General features: G+C 52.5%; 1 protein-coding gene across 1 annotated transcript; it reads right to left on the bottom strand.

The window, feature by feature from the left end:
• Positions 1 to 478: 478 nt before the first annotated feature.
• KLF9 (KLF transcription factor 9) lies at positions 479 to 18,539 on the bottom strand. Its single transcript, XM_084305679.1, has 2 exons — positions 17,585 to 18,539; positions 479 to 6,183 (listed from the first exon to the last, which is right to left on the bottom strand). Exons 1-2 carry the CDS (start codon positions 18,183 to 18,185, stop codon positions 5,954 to 5,956), a joined length of 831 nt encoding a protein of 276 aa, XP_084161805.1. The 5' UTR covers positions 18,186 to 18,539; the 3' UTR covers positions 479 to 5,953.
• Positions 18,540 to 19,274: the final 735 nt, after the last annotated feature.

Here is a 19,274-nt window from a genome sequence, read left to right as displayed (position 1 = left end):
CAACATTGCATAGCCTAATAACATAATTGTGGTTTTCCCTGGCCTTGTGTTTCTTGACAGAGGAGTTATGCATGTCTTTTCTTGGGTTCTCTAAAGCGTTTTTTGCTTGGAAACACCGTCAGAAACCACCAAAGCAGTGGTTAACAGCAGAACACAAAATGTTGTATGTGCTTTCTGCAGGGAACTGGGTTAACTTACACCTCCCTCCTTATCTCTCCGGGAACTTCACCTGATGTCTTTCCAACCTCTTGCCCATTAGCCAGAAGAAGAAAAGGCCACTTGGAAAGACTACGACAGTTCTTTGCAGCCTTTCAGCACTGTAGGCTCTGCCCACAGAGGGCTCTGTTACTGTCTGTGCGCTTTGCTTTCTTTTCCTGTGCCTTCTGAATTCCTGTGGGTTTTTTTTTTTTTTTGGATGTTGGGATGGTAAGTTGATCTCATCTACTAGGTGCTTCTAGTCCTGTGGTGTATATACTCCATTACCTTTGTACCTTGTGTTCAGCAGTGCAGTTTTCCAGGTGTTGATTTCATTAACAGGGTTATCACCTAAAGGGCGACAGACAGTACTGAAAGAGGAATAGAGGAATGGATGGCTTTTGATATGGAAAGCAATAGGATGTTTGTCAGTTGTAAATTAGTTGTAAACTGAGGGCAGTGAGCTGGTTAGAAAAACTGAAACGTCAGAAATACAAGCTGAATGCAGCAGAGGCACTCTGCTCACTCTCACCCCAAAAAGAATACATGGGCTCCATATACAGATGTATAAAGTGGAAAAAGTGTATAATAATACAGAAACAAAAGTTTGTTATGGATTAGAACTGATGCCAGGTCCCTGGTTGAAATAAGAAGTGTTCTGTACTACCTGTGGAAGTGCTTGGGGAGATAATTTAGGGGACGTGATGTCTCAGTTGAGGACAACATGACACAGAAAACACTAATTGGAAAATTCTTGTCATTGGGAAAGCTTCCCTTGCTTATTTAAGGCAGTCCATTAAAGAGGGTTTTGGTAAGTAAGTGCATTATTCTGACAATTGTGACTTTGCTTTGTTGTTGATGTAATTTGTCAGATGTGGCTGGCAGGTGTGAGGAGCTCAAGCTGGAAGAGATTTTGCTTTCAATGCAAAAGCCCTTGAGGAAATAGCAGTTCTCACAGAGGTCTGATGCGGAAAGGAGTCAGGCAGGTTTCCTTAGCCCTGGCTGAGTGAGTGCTGAACAACATGGCTTTAGACTCCCACAGAAAAGAAAGTCAGCCTGGGCATCCTAGCAGGCAGGTTGCATGTGAACCTTTTCTGAACCACTCTGCAGACATTTAACTGGACTTCCATGGTATTAAATGGCATGTTTCCTTTCTTCTCTCTTCAGCAGAAAGGAGTAAAACTTCTCCTTGTAGAAATAATTGTACTCTCTGAATCAGCTGGGATGTGCTCAGGGTCGCATTTCCACATGTCAGTGCTGAAGTCTTAGTCAGCATCCATGGAGGCGCTTCCAGTCTGCATACCTTGCCTATTCCAGCCAAGATTTACATCACTCCTGGAAAGGCTATTCTGCATAGTGTACTAGATCTCAACGATTGGAAACATCCTCAGGCTATGGCATTGTCTACACTTGGAAGATTTTGGTAGTTTTTCCAATTGGAGCACAAAGGGAAAATGTTAAATACTTTAAGGAGGAGTCTAAAAAACACTTGGAACGTCCTTTATGATGGGAATGCAAGGGAATAAGCTCAGGGGAATGAGCCCTCTGTCCTTTATTCCTAGAAACAATGACAAACTAAAAAAAGAAAACTGTGCTGAGTTTGTTGTGTTTGTCCTTTGGCTGTCCAGCCAAGGACAGAAAACTCCAATGCAGTATCCAAGCCAAATGTGCCTGCAAATTTAGTTCTAGATGCAGAGGGCACACGTCTACCCCTCTGCCTCTGCCCACAGTGCCACAGGGTTACATGTTCCTTGGGTCCGGGGAGTTACACCCTAGTGTGGTTCCCAGGTGCCAGGTTGAGTTCTCATGCACCAAGTTAAGATAGTTTGTGTAAGTAGTTGCTTCTTGCTAGTCCTGACTGTAAACATCAGTGAGCATTTTGGTGAAGGGCTCCTTGCCTTTCCGGCCTTTGGAGGCTGCACAGCTATGGTGTTCTTATTTCCTTACCTCAGTGAACTCCTCCAGACCTTTGGAAACCTCAAGGCGGTGGCGCTGGGTGTACAGGCTGCGGTGGTGCAAGGGAGAGCACCAGGCTGAGGTCAAAAGCTGCTGAGCAGTGGGAAACCTCGTAGGTGCTGCAGCAAGTGCATGAAGGGACACTCTTGCTCCACTGCACGCTGTCTCTGCAGTAGTGGGAGAAGGAATCTCTCTGAAAATACTGTGGAAAAGTAGAGAAATAAGACCTAAGCTTAATAATGACAAGCAAGGCTGGGACCTTTGAAACTGGTCCATATGCCACTTAACTCAGGGATTTCACCGTGTGCAGCAGAATTTTTTTAATTATCTAAATTATTTAATTATTATTTTTTTTAATTATCTAAACAGGATGATTACTTGGTTGGTTTATATTGGTTGGTTTACATGATCACTCTTTGACTCCAATCACTCAAAACAGCCTTTGTTTTTTTAACTCATTTCTTTTTATTTTGACAATATATATATACATATGTACAAAAACATCTATGCCTACTTTTTTTTTCCTTTTCTTTTTTTTACAATTTCATGTGATTTACAAAACAGGACAGCAAAATAACTTATAAAGGATACGAATACTGTACAAAAATAAAACTGATTAAACTGTTGGAAGTTTGTATCTTACAGTGTTACAGATCATGAATCTGTAAAACAGCATTTTGAAGAATGTGTCCAGTCTGGTGTATGTTGAACTAAGTCCGTCTGCAAACTGAAAACAGATCTGTAATAAAGGTTATGAGAAACTGTTTTGAAAAAGAAGTATGTTGAAGTATGTATAGCTATACCTTTAAAGCCATGACTTCACTATAGTAATGGGCTTTCTGAACCAAGGAGAGGAGCTGTCCTAACTTCAGCACTATTAAGTATTTCCAAAATAGTACAACAAGTATGAACGGTATTAGAGAACCCGATTTTCCTTTTCTTTTCCAACATTTGCAGCACTCTTTGAAACTTAACTTGAAGATGCAGAAAACTAACTTGGAGTTTGTTTCATGTATTAGATCCGTTGTTTGCTTTTACTAGAAGAAAAACTAAAAGACCCAAATCATCAATACAATAAACTGAAATACCTAAACCTGATTATCCCCCATGTATTCTGTTAGTGGTTAAAAAATCACATTAGTCCCGTCTGTCCTATGCTGAAATACAGCATACATTAGAGTAAATTGGTTACGGCTTAGGAAGGTTTTTTTCAGAAACAGGATCTTGTCACCAGTGGTGATGACATGCGTTTATATGTCCCTTTGTTCTGTGGACCAAGGTAACCCCCTGCCTGTTAATTCTTTTAGAAATTGAAGAATTAATGATGATATTTCCTTAGATGCGCATTCTACCCCAAGTATCGAAGCTGGGATCTATGAATCTGGCCATTTGCTTCCACATGTAGGCTAATTCCGGTAGCTGTGACCAAGCCATTTATCTATTGATTTAGGAGCTGCTTATCAGCTGTGGCTTCCCGTTGTGGTTGACAGCACGTGGGGGTGCTTTGTACTTCACAGGACCAGGCCTTAATGTTCCCAGTACTGCATTTGTCCTACAAAATGGCAACAATCCAGACTGTAGGACAGACTCAAAAGGTTATTGTGATCTTCACAGAGAAGAAGGAAAATGAATATGCATGCTCCATTGAATCTCACTGGGCTACACGTGGCCCTAACTCCGCTTAACAAGGCAGCATTAACAGTAATGGTAAGCGGAACCATTTCTGTATTTCTAGATCAGTAGAAATACTGAGGCTACCTATTTTTTGTTAGGAAGAACATATGTCCCTACAACTCAATTTGAACACCAGAAATTAAAGTTTGGTTTCTAAAATAAAAGTTTCACAAAGCTGAAACGGAGGTAGAAAGTGTGCTTGGTTTCCTGATGTCTTCACTGAAGAAAACACATCCCTTTTTACTCCACAGACTGCTCAATATCCCTAATGCCTTAAAAGCAGTTCTCTTCACATAGACAGAATTTATCAAGAACTACACAGGTAAAAACACTATAAGCAAACTGATTTCTAATGCTGAAAGCCTTATACAACTGTAGAAGAAAATACCCTACTCTCTGAGCTCATTTTTTTTTTTTAACGTTTGTTTCTAGGAAGCAAGCTTTTTATCAATCAAAACAATAAGATACGGTAACTGCAGCTGTACTAACAGGATCTTTATGTACAGAATTTTACAGGATGACCTAAATTCATCTGCAGTGGAAACACTTCAGATTTCAGTGTGATTACTCCTGAGATGAATTGGGCCCTAAGTCTCTATAGTAGGGCTGCACCTCCCCTTCCTCTTCTGGAGGAAGGAGTAAAAACAGAACAGCAGAAGAATGCTTCTGGAAGAAATGTGTAAACATAATTATCCCCTTATAAGTAGCTGGGAAGGGAAAAAAAAAATAATCACTGGTAACCTGGTATGGTGCATGGTTTTAACATGAAAAAAGATGAAATACTCGCACAATGACCATGACTTGGAAGTTCAACTTCGGTGATCTTTTTGCTCCTTTTAGAGAGCAAAACATAGCTTTAAGTTAAACATAATATTGCCTCGATCGTTATTTGGCGTGTCATGCATGACACAGGTATGACTGCAAGGTACTTAGGGAAGCTGATGCCAGAAGGAATATTGTGACACACCTTGGGCGTTGTATTTCCAATTAGCTCATGGTTTTCCCTCATACTCTACAGAAACAGTGATCAAGAGATACGGGAGCCCTTCTGAAGTGCTCTTTTACAATAAATTTAACTGTTTCCATTAGCAGAGTGCTCCTAAGGAAAGGTCTACTCTCTCCATAAGCACACGGAACTCCCATTGGATGTGGCAGGAGTTAGGCACGTGTATGAAGAGAATAAATCTTTAAGGCAAGTGTATGAAGAGAAAAAACCTGTAAAAAAGCAGCAGTTTATAAAGATGGTAGCTGCTGTAATCCATCTAAAACAAAACACAGCAGAATAACGAACTGTTACTGGCATTTCTATAGTACAGTACTGTATTTATTGACAAATGAAAATATAGATCAATTGAGAGACGTATGTTTCTGCCCTCATCCCCCCCGCCACGTTATGTAGGCTGACTTGTATTTTTCCAGGTAACTGAACAACAGAGCTAAATACACGTATGGTCAGAAAATGACTGAGTGGTTGTGTTGGTGTTTTTTGCTTTAAGTATCTGCTTGAATTTTACATGTTTTTACTGGAAAAGTGCAGCTTATATTCAAAAGTATAGTTAATACAAAGAAAAATTAAAAAGACCCCCTTACTTTAATGGGTCTTCTTGAGTATAAATTCACCTTATTTCAGTATATCAATCAGATGCTATTAGTAACATGTAATGTTTCTCTTAACAGTCTTTTTAAATGAAGGATCATTCTGAAATATAGAAGTAAACCCACTTCTACAATGTGCTATGGATTTTATATCTGAGAATTACTTATGTGACTCAGAAAGTGGTTTTACTCGACAGACTCTAAAACACAAGCAGCATTACATTGTTCAACAAAACATGTTCATGACACAGCAATCACAAAGACCTCAGAGTCACGCTACGGTGGTGTCACTGGCCGGACCATCCCGTGAGACGTACGTACGCCAGTCTCAACGCGCCGAATGGCAGAAGGCGGCGGTCCCGTCCTTCTGCCCGGAATCCCCTTCATCAAGACGGCTGCTCCCAGCGAGGGGGGAGGGCGTGAGTGGGAAGCACAAGGTGCTTATGTTCTGAACACCGGCTACAAATGCTTGATCCCCAGTTGCCGGACGCACCTTGCACCCCCTGCTCCGCTCCCCGGGCCGGCCCTGCCTTCACAAGGAGCCAGAGCTGGATTTTTTGGATCGCTTGATCATGCTGGGGTGAAACTCAGTGTGGCGGCGGGCATGCTTCGTCAGGTGGTCGCTCCGCATGAAGCGCTTCTCGCAGAGAGGGCACCGAAACTGCTTCTCGCCGGTGTGGGTGCGGTAGTGCCGGGTCAGCTCGTCGGAGCGGGAGAACTTTTTAAGGCAGTCGGGCCACGTGCAGGGGAACGGACGCTCGCCTGCGGGGAGGAAAGGACAAGAAGGTGTTTAGAGAAGGGGGCAGCGTGCTGCCGAAGGGACACAGCTCTTGCATAATGTCAGGTCTGCCGAGCTGCTGCCGATTCGCTTGGCAGGTTTCAGCCTCGCCACTCTCAAGCCGAAAAACCCTCCATCCACACTGACCCCAACGGATGAGCACTGCCCATGCACCCACGCTTCTTATGTCAAATGCATTATGCTAGTTTGAGAGGAGCACACCATTATTATTCCTCTGGCACTTCCATTCGACTGGATAAAATCATCCACAACCACTAGAAAAGCAGCCAAAAAAACCCTCACCTACAAGACGTACTTACTACATGCCTGGGAAGGGATGAGGGGGGAAGAGAGCTGGGAGAGCAGAGCAGCCTCAGAGCTGCAAATCTGCAGAGCAGAAAGGCTGCGCCTGCTGGCAGAGGCCCTCTGCGCCCCTCTCCTCCCTTCCCCGGGGCTGCGCCAGCAGGTGATGGTCTCCCCTCGATCTCCTACATGTCCAGTTTGAGGACAGGAAAACTGTGATGTTACTTGCAGCCCTATCAGTAGAAATGTTTGCTGTGGTGGCGAAGAATCAAACCAAATGCCTTAACCTAGAACACCTTTGTTTTAAAACCCAGGGTGTGAGGAGCAAGTGATACCAGCATCCTCCTGGCACCCCAGATCCCTGTGGCTCAGCCCTGCGGGCTGCCCGCACCCCGCGCACAGCCACAGGCCCAGCACCTCCCAACCTACAAAGCTGACTACTCCATGTCACAGAAGGAAATCAAAAACACTCAGGATACATCATGTACCAGAGCCATTTGATGCCTTAATTCCTTTTCTCAAGAGCCTCCTGAAGGGAATATAAATGACAGCTATGTGACAGCTATTTATAGTCAACCATGAAATATAGAAACTATCCCAGGAGATTTCCAGCTTGGAAGAGTTGGAAAGAAATTCAAGAGCTCCAGTACTTCTTGGTACGGTGCAATTTGGCACAACACGCAAGCTCACTTTACATTTGCAGATTGCAAGAAAAGGCGTTATTTACAAGGAAGTGTGCCTTGGAAAACTCCCCAGACACAACAGCCTGGACAAAAGACTGAAGACTGGGATGAACACCCCAGCAGCCAGGAGGACGACCACGAGCAGGAAGTACTGCAGAGCTCTTGGGAGGAGAATGGGGGTGTGGGGAGGGGGCCGGGGGGGGCAGTCTGCTGGCATCCAAGAGATGCCACACCAAGGAGGATGACGGCAGGACAGATGTGCTGAGATTATGCCACACAACTGGCCCTGAAAGCCTAGTGAAAGTCTCTGAAATAAAGCAGACACTATACTGGCTTAAGTTTCCAATTACGTGGTGCTCCTTGCCAGGCAGACTGCTCTGTCCCAGACTGACATGCTTTTGGTTCAATTTTAGGCAGATGATCAAGACCAAATGTGTCAAAGCAGCCTCTAGGGCCAGGCCAGCCATAGCACAGCTGCTTCCTGCATGTTTCCTCTCCTCACCTGGCAGCAGTGCTGGCCTCTGGTCAGGGAAGGGGAAAGCAGAAGTAGCACGACGCCAGCTGTGCCTGCATGTTAACCCGGAGGAGATAGGTCCTGACCCATGGGGCTTTATAATTGTTTTTAAGTACAGGCTCCCTGCTATATTCCTTTAAACATGGTTGGAAGCCCTTCTGAACAGCCACTGCCCTTGTGAATGAAATTAAAGCTGTGCATTCCCTCACACATGCTTGAAGGCCATGGCCATAGCTACAAGACCGCAGCACCAGGAGGTGCCATGCGATGGTCTCACAGATCTCATCTGCCTTTGTTCTGCCCAGCGCCCACATCTGGCCTCCCAGGCAAGCATTTCATGGGTACTACTCTTAGTATCCATCTTATGGTTTCTGTCATGGCTTTGCAAAACAGGCAGCAGTGGGCGGTGCAGAAAAGCTTTCCAGATCCCGAGGGGACGTGGGAGAAGTGCGGTACATCACGCATGTGTGGAGGCATCTCATATATAGCTCTGTCCAGAGCACTGGGGGCAGCTCAGGCATCTTGACCCTTCCCCAGAAGCTGCATTCCCACCATCTACCTCAGGACAGCTCGTCGGCCTGCCAAAGTGCCTAACTCACAGAGACCAAGAGTGAGACCGAGTACCTAGGCTGGGTAACATGGACCTTTGGTGCTCAGTGTCTGCTTGTTAGGCAGTGGAGTATGCAAACTGGTTGCTTGAAAGCAGTGTTTTATTTTAAACACTTGCAGGAGGGAAGAAGAAACAGAGCCTGCTTTCTGGTTCCTCCTGAAACGCACGGGGAGCGGTGACCTCCGCCATCGCGGCCTGGCACCACCACTTCACCTGCCGGGGGAAATGGTTGAGCTGCGAGGCATCCACGAGGCCACGGGCTGAGGCAGCTCTCGCCCGGGATCCCTCACATCGGTTCACAGCACCGCAGTGATCACAAGATGACAAGATCACTGCCCCCAGGGAGCAGGGGGAAACAGCTTCCCTGTGGGAACCTCCCAGCCACGGAGGTCTGAAGGCCGCAGGGTGGAGGCATGCTTGGTGCTCAGGGTGGCGAGCATAGCGGCTGTCACCAAAGGACAGGGACGGTCACGCGTCCTGAAGCATGCGAGAAGGGGAACCCACTGCAGGCCACCTTCTGCCACCGAGTACAGCGATGGAAAGTGATTTCATCGCCTCAGTGGTACGAGCTCCAGGAGGCTGTCACAAACGCTTTGGAAACGCGCATATTAAAAAAAAAAAAAAAAAAAAAAAAAGTAGGCCAGGCATAATCCGTGACACCAGGAAGTGTTAAAACTCAAAGAGCAGAGAGACGAGGGGGAAGAGAGAGACTTCTCCAGGCCCTGGGTGTTTGTCTCCAAGCCTGAAGATCTGTTCTCCTCGGTTACAAAGCCATAACCCGTTGCACAAGCCCAGAGAGATGGTGCTTCAGCGACCAACTGAACAGATGCAGCACAGTGGTGGAGCGCGAATTTGGAAGGGTTATTAGGCAACGCAGAGACGCCTGATGGCACGCAATGACTGTGCGCTCAGCAGAGCTGGACCTTGCAGTTGCTGGTGGTATTTGACATGCCATTCCTTAAAGCAGCAGAAGAGCACAGGAGCGCAGAGGCGAGCTGCCACGACACAGAGATGTGATGCCCATAGTGCTGCCTCCACCGGGGGACATCCCTGTCTGTGCCATGTCCAAGCCAGAGGTATTTTTTCCATATGATTCTTCCCCCTGGGTTTTGGGAGCAGTACCGCTAGGGCTTGAAAAGAACAAAACGAACCACTAAAACAGGGTGCTGTTATGCACTGCTGCCTTTGGTGGCAGTATGCTACTTCGATTTTAAGACATGCCTGAGAGCGAATTTCTATCAATCGATGAGGGAAAGGCCACTGATGGATCACAAGACATTAGAACTCTGTGCAACAGAATCTGACCGCAGAGATAAAAGGTGTAAATAATTCTCTTCACCAGACGTATCCGTGGCAGCTCACAGAAGTAACCACTGAAACAAACTGGTTTACAGGAATCGACTCATTGCAGAATTCCCCTTTGTCCTGTTTGACACCAGGGTGCAGTGGGAGGCACAGTTTACACTGAGATGGCACAACAGCACAAGCTGATGTTGGCTGTGCACAGCTCCTTCCCTGCTCCTGAGCCCTGACTTGCTTTAAATCCCACATAAATACGAAGGCCATCGCAGATCCTTTCGAACTGTGCTCTCTCACTTCACCCAGTCTTCTCTCCCTGTTCATCCTCCCCACTCTTCACTATACATGGTTCACTTCTTCTGGGGATTTTAAGCTCTCTGTCTAGGCTGATTTGTAAAACCTGAGGCAACTCAACGTTATTCTTTTTCCATTTTATCCTGACTAGATTGAAAACTATTCAGCTTTTTGCCCTGCCCAGAGACATTCCAGATTTTCCCACATGGTAGTCTTGTGCAGGAAGCGTTTCTGAAAATAAGAATACGGAGTGGGCATTAGCAGACTCATTAACAGGGCAGATAGTACTGGTATCCTGACTTGTTGTTTGCCTTCTCACTAAAAGTGCTGATTTAGATGTGGATGGATGACTGAGGTTAGGAGCTGCAGTTCGTGTTGGCTTTAGAAAAGATGACTTCATTCAGGCAAACAAGTGATAGAGAAGGTCTGGAGTGTCTTTTTTTGTCCCAGGGGAAAAAAAATGGTGTGTTTTTTGACAAAGCTGAAGACAAAGTTTATTATCATACACTTGAGCTATTCTCTTGGCTTTTAGCAGGGCACGTCCTAGGAGTGGAGCAAACTGAGTTTCTGTGATGAAGTACTAATTTTACGAGAATTGCTAAATCGCTTTGAGCACTGACTTTATGGAAGACGCTCAGAGACTGCTGTTGGTGTGGATGGAAGTCTGGCCAAGATGAACGCTTTGCTAGCCTTGTATTGTTTTTCTGGCTGACAGAGACAAAGTTAGGTGCAGCCATGAGCAGAGCCTGGGCTCTAAGCTAGCTAACACAGAACAGTTTGCCATCAAATAATGATGATGATGATGCTTCACATATTAATTAGAAAGCCATATGGACTGTATCTACAGCTGCAGGAATGGACCGCTAATTAGACACCGCCGACTGACCTGCATGTTAAAGAGGAGACCACCGGGAACACGGTAGGACAGGACTGCTCTGCCAGGTATTCATAGCAGCACCTACACTAAGGTACCAAAACTGAAGAACGGGGCCAAGTTTGACTTCTGGGATGCGGTGCCTGTGCTTGACTCCCACCCTCTCTCTGGCCACAGGACACGTCACAGCTAGCCAACATCTCCTGCCACAGCAACACCCACCTCTGCCCGTGGCACCTGCCCAAAAGCCCAGCCGTACTGCATGACAGCTGCACTGACCCGTCCCATCAGAGATGAGGGGGGAAAGGCTGAGAAGGGAAAGCACACAAACGAGGAAAGCTCAAAGAATTTGTCTTTTTTCCATCAGGCAAGAGCAAAATTACTTAGGAAAACAGGACTGCTGTTTGCAGGAAGGCAGAAGACAAAAATAGGGGGGAAAAAAGGCATTCCCAGAGCTTCAGTGGGCATGACCAACTCCTTATGGTTCAAATAAATAAAAAAAATGTAATCTCCACCTTCATCTTCTGAGATCCTCCTGAACCCCTGTGGCTGCTGGAGCTTGAACTTTCCAAAGCAATCTTGGTACCCTGGGAAGATCTGGTCCTGAACAATGACCAGATTGGCTTAGATACAACAAGGATAACACTTCCCTCCACGACCCCCTTCTATGACCCCACTCAGCCACCACTCCCGAGCGTCACAGTGTCTCCTGAAGTATCACAGGTCCTGTAGATGGATAAGTGTCAAAAACATGGCCCAGCATATTGCAAGAAAAAAAAAAAAAAAAAAGGAATAAGGGCAGTCACTCCTTTTTGCCACAAGACAGCTGTATTTCAGGCCTCTTTTTCCCTCGAGCGTCATTGCTTTCCCCGCGTACCTGAAGGAGCAGATCCCTGTGAGACACTGGATGCTGACCCAGTGTCCTCTCGCAAGGTGTTCTGATGAAGATGGCTCTTACAGACATCTGTACTCCCAGTTCTGGGCTGACAGGCTTTCAAACTGCCTTTTTTACTCTTCCAAGACAGATACTCCAGAACTGGAGTGTTAAAACGCATGGCAATCACAGGGTAGAGATGCTGGTGAGAAACAGCACAGAGCAAGTCCAGCAGAGAGGAGACTCGGTACAGAACAAGGGTTCCCGGAACACGTCAACCATGGCCAGCCAGTCTGGCAAGAAGATCAGATGCTGCCTACAGGATGGACGATGGACAGAGGGGTTGCACCAAGGGGTTTATTCCACCAGCACCAGGACTGAACACCACAGGAAAACTCAGGTGTTAAAATGCTGCTTTCAGCATGTTCTTACGCTGCTGTGACATCCTCGAAGCCACCACCCAACAACTGCTTTTATCCATCTGCAGGTGCCTGAGTCTCTTTCAAAAGAGCAGATGCAAAACCACCTGCTACAACCCACCACTGCTGAGCGCCCCAGCTCGTGCTGACAGCCCAGCGAGACGCAGTCCTGCCACAGATACACCTGATAACAGCAGTAAGGGATGCACCCCTGCAGCCTCTCTACCAGCACCCCTTCCTACAACAGGCTTTTCTTCTGGGATTGTACCTCCTTGTATCTATCAGTCAGGCAGGGTACCTGGGCTGTGAGAGACCTCTTCAGGTCTCACCAGAGAGTTAAACACACGCTTCTCGTAGCTGAGAGGAGTGTTCTCAGCAGTAGACTCCTAGGTACTTGGAATAAGCTTCTACCTCTTACCCTTTTCTATCTTACCTCCATGTGAACTTCCTCTGCCTTGCAGTAATACTTAAACATTAACTGAGCAATGCAGGGAGACCAACTCCTCATCTGGTGCACAGGGCACTTAGCTGGGATCGCAGAGCACTGGACGTGGGCTGCTGTCCTGTCTGAGTGACCGAGTACTTGCTAAGGGGGAACAGCTCTGACAGAGGAAGGAGCAGAAACTTTCCGAGTCAGAGCGGCCTCTCTCTGAACTCCAGCAGAGCGGGGACCTGGGAACACGTCTTCCAGTGACCACGGCCATTCCCTCAGATACCGAGCTGCTGGATACCACAGCACCCTGGACTTTCCCCACTCCTCCCCTCTAGCACAGAAAGGAAGAGTTTGGCATGGGCACTTTGCCTCAGGAGGAGGTTTATGTCCTGGAGGAGCCCCCCTCTCCAGCCAGGCACCAATTGCTGGCACGACGGCCCTGCACACAGCTGGGGCTCCCTGCCCCTGCCCGTGCCCTCAGGTGGCAGACGAAGGACTTTCTTTGGCCTCCACAGGGTGACCCGGCTCTTCAGAGACCAGCACTGCAACCATCTGTGGGGCTGGACCAAAGACACGTGGGAGGGAAGGTTTTTGGTGGCTGCCTTTCCAAACTGCTTGTGTGTAGCTCGGGGTAGTGCTGGGGGCCGGCAGCGCAGGCGGCCGCTGTGCTTAATGCATTCCCACCGACCCGGAGTAAACCGAGCGTGTCACGGCTCTCGTCTTCACATGCATTCGGGGAGATAATTCTCATTAATCTAGTGTGAATTTATTAGCCAATAATTCAGCTGACTCTTCCCTCAGGTTGAGGCATTTACAGCCAGCGTTCCCAGGCTGTCCGCCCTCGCTCGATGCTGGATGATGAACTATGCACCACAAATACCCGGCATTGGAAGCTGCCTTGCCTCCAGCCCGGCCTTTTGGTCTGTGCCTGCCTCCTCCCTGCTCCTCCAGCCACCAGCCTGGGGGCTCGGCGAGGCGAGGAACGACAGCACAGTGCAGAAGCACAGCTGCCCATGGCGGGGAATGGTTGTTCCTGCTCGGATCCACGCTGCCAGGACTGTGAGACGTACAAGCTACCAGAAGCAGCTGACACCTACTATGGGGCCGTCGGTGCCACAGCATGCACAGCAACAGCGTGCACAGCCTGGCAGAGCTGCCTTCCCAGCACGTCCCTCCAGAAACGGGAGTCCCGTCCTGCCCACTGCTTCTGCCCTACACAGCTCTAAATCTTCATTTTTGGTTTAAAGTAACCCATAAACACCTTCGTGGGGTGCTTTCACACCGCGACACGCGCACTTGCTTAGTGTTTGTGTTTTTAAAACTGGGGGAATAAAAACAACTGAGCAAACACTGAACTTAATCTTGAGGATCTGCGCCTACCTTACTCGGCTGGCAGGGCTTCCAGTCAGCACAGTCATGTTTCCCCAAGGCCTGGAAGTGAGCCTAGCAGAGCTCTAGCAATTTACACATTTTGTGAACCCTTGAGAACGGGGGTTTCAGATGGAGGCCTGGTTTTGGCAAAAGTGTCCTGCTGGCTCCACTTCCTGCTCTTCAGTCTTATTTTAAAAGGAACTGGCAACGTGACATTGCATGAGCTGGGAAAGGGGGGCTTAAAATGCTAAATTTCAGATTATGCTCCCATAAAACACCCAAAAAAGCTCTCGGCAGGCAGAGGATTGTCAACTGATCATCATCCGTGCAGTCTGTCAAGCTAGCGATAACCTAGAACACAACTAACAAAGCAGCACAGTCGGAACCAAGCTGATACGGGGGCTGGATCGACACCATCGCATCCAGATCGCAGCACCAGGCAGCTGCAGCGCTCATCTCCCCTTTCTACCAGGATCGCTCCTGAGCTTCGCTGTGCCAGATGCTGACCCACGGCCCCACGCCTCTGCTCACAGCCTGCTGCTGAATCTCCACCAGAGCCAAGAGCCGGGGGAGCTCCAGGGTCTGCCGACTGCCCGATGTCACGAAACCCTTTGCCTGGCTCGGACCTGGTCTTCATGATGGGAAAGTTGGGTGAAAAGCCTGGTTGACAAGGCAGGACTTGAAGCACGACTGCTGGTTTTTGAGTGTCTAACCTCTTCACGAGGGGCACCTGATGTAAACGTGAATTTCTCTTCAAACCACGAAAACAAATTGTTGAGAAGCATTTGGGATTCGCCTCCCCAGGCAAGTGAACTCCTGTAGGTCCTGTAAGAGGCACCTCGTGAACCAGCTTCGTGGTACCTGCTCTGCTCCTAGCCAGGAGGGCCTGTTCCTGGCAGCCACAAGCCCTCTAGCTGGCTGTATTCACACTGTAAGCAGGCGTACGTTCCTTAAATTAAGCTTCTCCTGACAGTTTTTCTGCTTCTGGCTTTCAGGATCTTGCTCTTTGCTCCGTGCTCCCTGCCCTGCCCTTCTGACCGAGGCGGCTTGTTTGCTCTCGCATGCCTCTCCCCATTGCCCCTGGAAACACTCCCTGCACATCCTTCTCTGCTAAGCTTCCCTCTCCCTCCCTACATTTCTGAGGCTCGTAATAACGCTGCACATTACCAACCATAACCAAACCTCCGAATCAAGCTGTTCAGAGAAGACCCTGAATTTTCAAGGCAACCTTCTGTCTATCTGTTGCTACTCATTGCTTTCCTGTGCGGCACGGACATCTGTTTTCTCCTGGCCTCTTGCACTGCTTCCAGGGCTCCGGTCTTGTTCACATCTCGAGAATGAGCCTGGGCCTTTTTCTCTGCTCTGGAGGCCCCCAGGGGAACATCTGCAAGGCGTGGTCATGCCCCCTCTCCTGCGGAGAGGACGCTCCTGCAATCCCTGCCTCTGCATGCAAACTTCAGCTGAGCGTGCACGTCCCGTGCTCCCACAGCACTGTCCCAGGAGGGACGGGATGGATACTTCAGAGACCAAGGTAAGGTCACTTTGTAGACCTGGGTCTTCTGGAAATTGAACTACACTCAGAGGCTCAAACTCCAAGAAGACAAAGATGGATACTTTTTGTTTCTGAAGTCAGGAGTGCCTTTGAACCAGCAAGTTTAAAGTGTGATTAATAAGATCCAGACCTGCAACCTCTGAGCATCAAGTCTTTGGTCTTCTACCTTCATTTGGTATTTCACGTCTCGCTTTCCATTAGCTCACCAACGTTATTCTAATGAGCTTTTAGGTTCCAATATATTACACTGCACAGAGCAGAGCTTTCCAACCAGCTCAGTGAGTGTCCACGAGTACAGACCGGCGTTGCCACAAGCACGCTCATGGGTGCGAACAGAAACAGTGAAGTCGTTTCCCAGGATCGAGAGATTGGGGGACAAGTACTGAAAACTGAAGACCAGGAAGCCTCCACCAGCGGCTGTGCACGTACTTCAACCAAGGGCTGCAAAGCAGCAAGAAGGCAGTTTGGTTGCCCGATGGAAGCGATTCAAAAGGCTCAGAAATGACAGAAATAACTTGATACAAAAAAGGGAAGAAAACGGTACTGAGGAAGGAGGGAGTATTAGTGCTCCGCAGAAACACCGCTATGAATAACTCTGGCGATCCAATCAAGCCCCACTGTTGCTAAGGAATTGTTCTGCCATCTATAAAGATAATTAGCATTAGCGGTATCATTCAGCATTTTGGTTGGCTCCAATTAACTGCTCGCATTGGGAAGCTCTGAAAGTTTATTACTGCTGCATGTTTGCAGTGTCCTTAATCACACGGGGCTGCCACGGCGGCGTGGCCGTGCGCCCACCTCGGGCGTCTCGTGCTTGGAGCTTGTCCCCCTGCTCCCAGGGGTGCACGGTGAGCCCCAGGGGTCCCTGTTGTAACGCTGCTGCTTGCAGCGAGCTGTTAGGGCTGTGCTGTGCATCAACCTGCCCGTCCTCACCCGGCACCATACCCCGGCTGGCGCCTGTGTCGGATCGGGGTGGGTACCTGAGCACCGGGCAGTAGGTGGAACCGGCACCCGTCCATTGCGTTTGCCACTCGCGAGCCAGATTTTTGGCAAGGCATCGCTTACATCCAGCCCCCAAATGAGCACCGGGGCTCGGGTCCCCGCGCTGATAAACCCAGCAGCCCCCGGCACGGCTCCTGCACCGCCCTGCGGCCCCCTGCCAGCCCCCGCTCCCGTCCCACCGCGGCACAGCCGAGCCCTCGGAGCTCCCTCCCCTCGCAGGCAGCCTCGCTCCGTGCTCCACGCCGACAGACGGGGCCCGGGGAAGGCGCAGACCGGTGCCAAGCACCGCGGTGCGCCCCGCCGGGGGGGTCCTTGCCTCCCCCCTCTGCCTCCCTGCCGTCCACGGGGAGCGGCGGTGGGGCAGCCCGGCTGGGACGCGCGGTGCTGTTTGAACTCAGCCCCTCGCACCGAAGGGCTGAAGCACACCGAAAAATGATGATTAAAATAATAATAATAATAATAAAAGCCCACGACCGGGCACGGCCGCGGCAGATAACGCCTCACGGCCGGGCTGCCGCCCCGACACACCCTCCGCGGCACCCGGGGCGCCCGTCCCCGACGGCGGCGGGGTGGGGACGAGCCGGGACGGGGCCGCTCCGCCGGGACAAGACCCTTGGACCCCTCCTGCCTGCCCCCCGGGACCCGGTGTCCCCGGCGCCCGCCCGCCCCCTCCCGCGTCCCCGGCGGGGGCGTGCCAAGGGCAGCGGCCGGGCGCGGGGCGCTGTGGGAGCGGGGCCGCCCCCCGACGGGGCTTGGCTGCGACCCCCGGGCACCCCATTTCCCCAAATGACCCGGACCCTCCCCATTTCCCCAAATCCCCCGGACCCTCCCCATTTCCCCGCAGCCCCGTTCCCGTCCCCCCGCTGCCGCAGACCGCCCCGGGGGAGGGGTGTGGGGGGGTGTCACGCCCCCCCCCCCCCCTCATCCCCCCGTTCTCCCCCGGGGGGGACCCCTGCCCTCGGTGCTGCCCGGGGAAGGGCCGGCGTGAGACAAACGACACGAAACGAGCGAAATGCGAGGAAGCCGAGGGAAGAAAGGAGCGGGCGGAAAGCGGCGGGCGGGGCGAGGGGGCGGGGCGGGGGGCGGCGCGGCGCTGCCGGCAGGGTTCACCCGAGGACACGCGGCTCCCCGCGGCCGCCCCGCCCGGCGCGGCTGACCTGTGTGCACCCGGTAGTGCGCCTTCAGGTGGGAGGACTTGCCGTACACCTTGCCGCAGCCGCTGTACGGGCACTTGTGCCGCTTCTCGCCCGACGGCTTCCCCTTGCCGCCGCCGCCGGCAGCGGCGGAGGAGGCGGCGGCGGCGGCGGCGCTGGTGGCGGTGCCGGCGGCGCTGGCGCTGTCGGGGGGCGCCCGCGGGGGCGGCCCGGGCGCGGGGCTGCGGGGCGGGCTGGAGCCCGGCTCGGTGGCCGCGTCGCTGTCGGAGCCGGCGTCGTCGTCGGGGCTCTCGAGGCTGTCGCTGCAGACCGAGGGGGCGGGCAGCGGCCGGTACTTGTTCAGCTCCAGCAGGCTCTTGGCGATGGCCAGCAGGGCGCAGTAGTCCTGCCAGGCGTCCCGCGGGTCCCGGGCGCCCGCCTCCCCCTCGCCCGCCGCCTTCAGCCGCGGGGCGGCCCCGCTGCCGCTGCCGCTGCCTCCCCCTGCGCCGCTGCCGCTGCCGGAGCCGGAGCCGGAGCCGGTGCCGGTGCCGGCGGCGGCGGCGCGGTTGGAGATGGACACGAGGCACTGCGCCGCCACGAAGTCCACGTAGGCCACGGCCGACATGCCGCGGCCGCGCCCCGCGGGGGGCCCGGGGCCCTCAGCCGCTGCTCCCGGCGCCGCTCCCCGCCGCTGCCCGCCGTCGGGCGCCGGGGGCGGGGCGTCCTGCGCCGAGCGGGACAGGGCGGCGGGGCGGGGGGCGGGCGGCGGCGGCGGCGGGGAGCGGCAGCGGCAGCGGCACCACCGGCAGCGGCAGCACCAGCAGCACCGGCAGCACCGGCAGCGGCAGCGGCCCGGCGGGGCCGGCGGGGCCGGGGCTGCGCGGGGGGAGCCGAGAGCAGAGCGCCCGCCTGGCGCCGCCCGCCCCGCGCCCCGCGCGCTCGTGCCGGGGAACGGCCGCGCCGCGTCCCATCACGTCAGGTTCGGAGCCCCCCGCCCGCCCCCCCGATTGGTCAGCGGGCAGGGCCGGACGCCGTGTTTACCTTCTCCCCCCCCCCCCCCCCTCCAACCTCCCGCCCCCGCCCCTCCCCGCCCCAGCCGCTCGCTCGCGGGCGCCTTTTGGCAGGGGGGCGTGCCCGCCCGCCGGCCCGCCCGCCAATCGCCGCGCTGCCTGCGCCGGGCCGCGTGCGAGCCCGCGCGCCCCGCCGCGCCGCCCTTAAAGCGGCGATGCCGCCCCCCCATCAGCGGCAGCGGCGCCGGGCGGGTTAAGTGGCCGGCTGGGAGCCCGGCCGTCCCAGCAACCGGGCGGCCAATGGGAAGTGGGCCGGCTGACGTCACTGCGCGGCCCTCCGCCAATCGCAGCGGGGCTGCCAGGCGGCGCGCGCCGCCCGGGGAAGCCGCCCGGCGGCCACGCCCCCCGGACCCCCGTGCGCCCGGTCGGGGCCCGGCGCGGAGCGGGGACGGGGCCGCCCCGGCCGACACAGCCCGGCCACGGCCCTGCCGCAGGGCTCGGGGGCCCCCCTGGGGCTCCCCCCGTGGTGGCAGCGGGCACGGGCAGTGCTGGGGGGCAGCGCTGCGGGATGGGCAGGCCTCGGGCAGGGCGCTGGGGTGGGGTGGGGTGGCGGAGAGGCGGGAGTGGTGGCGGTGGTGGTGGTGGTGGTGACAGCGGTAATGGTGGTGATGGTGGTGATGGTGGTGGTGGTGGCAGTGATGATG

This window comes from Netta rufina (assembly GCF_964035555.1).
Source record: "Netta rufina genome assembly, chromosome: Z".
NCBI classification, from domain to species: Eukaryota; Metazoa; Chordata; class Aves; order Anseriformes; family Anatidae; genus Netta; species Netta rufina.
Note: the sequence above shows the minus strand (reverse complement) of the source record. Positions and strands in the feature narration are given on the sequence as shown.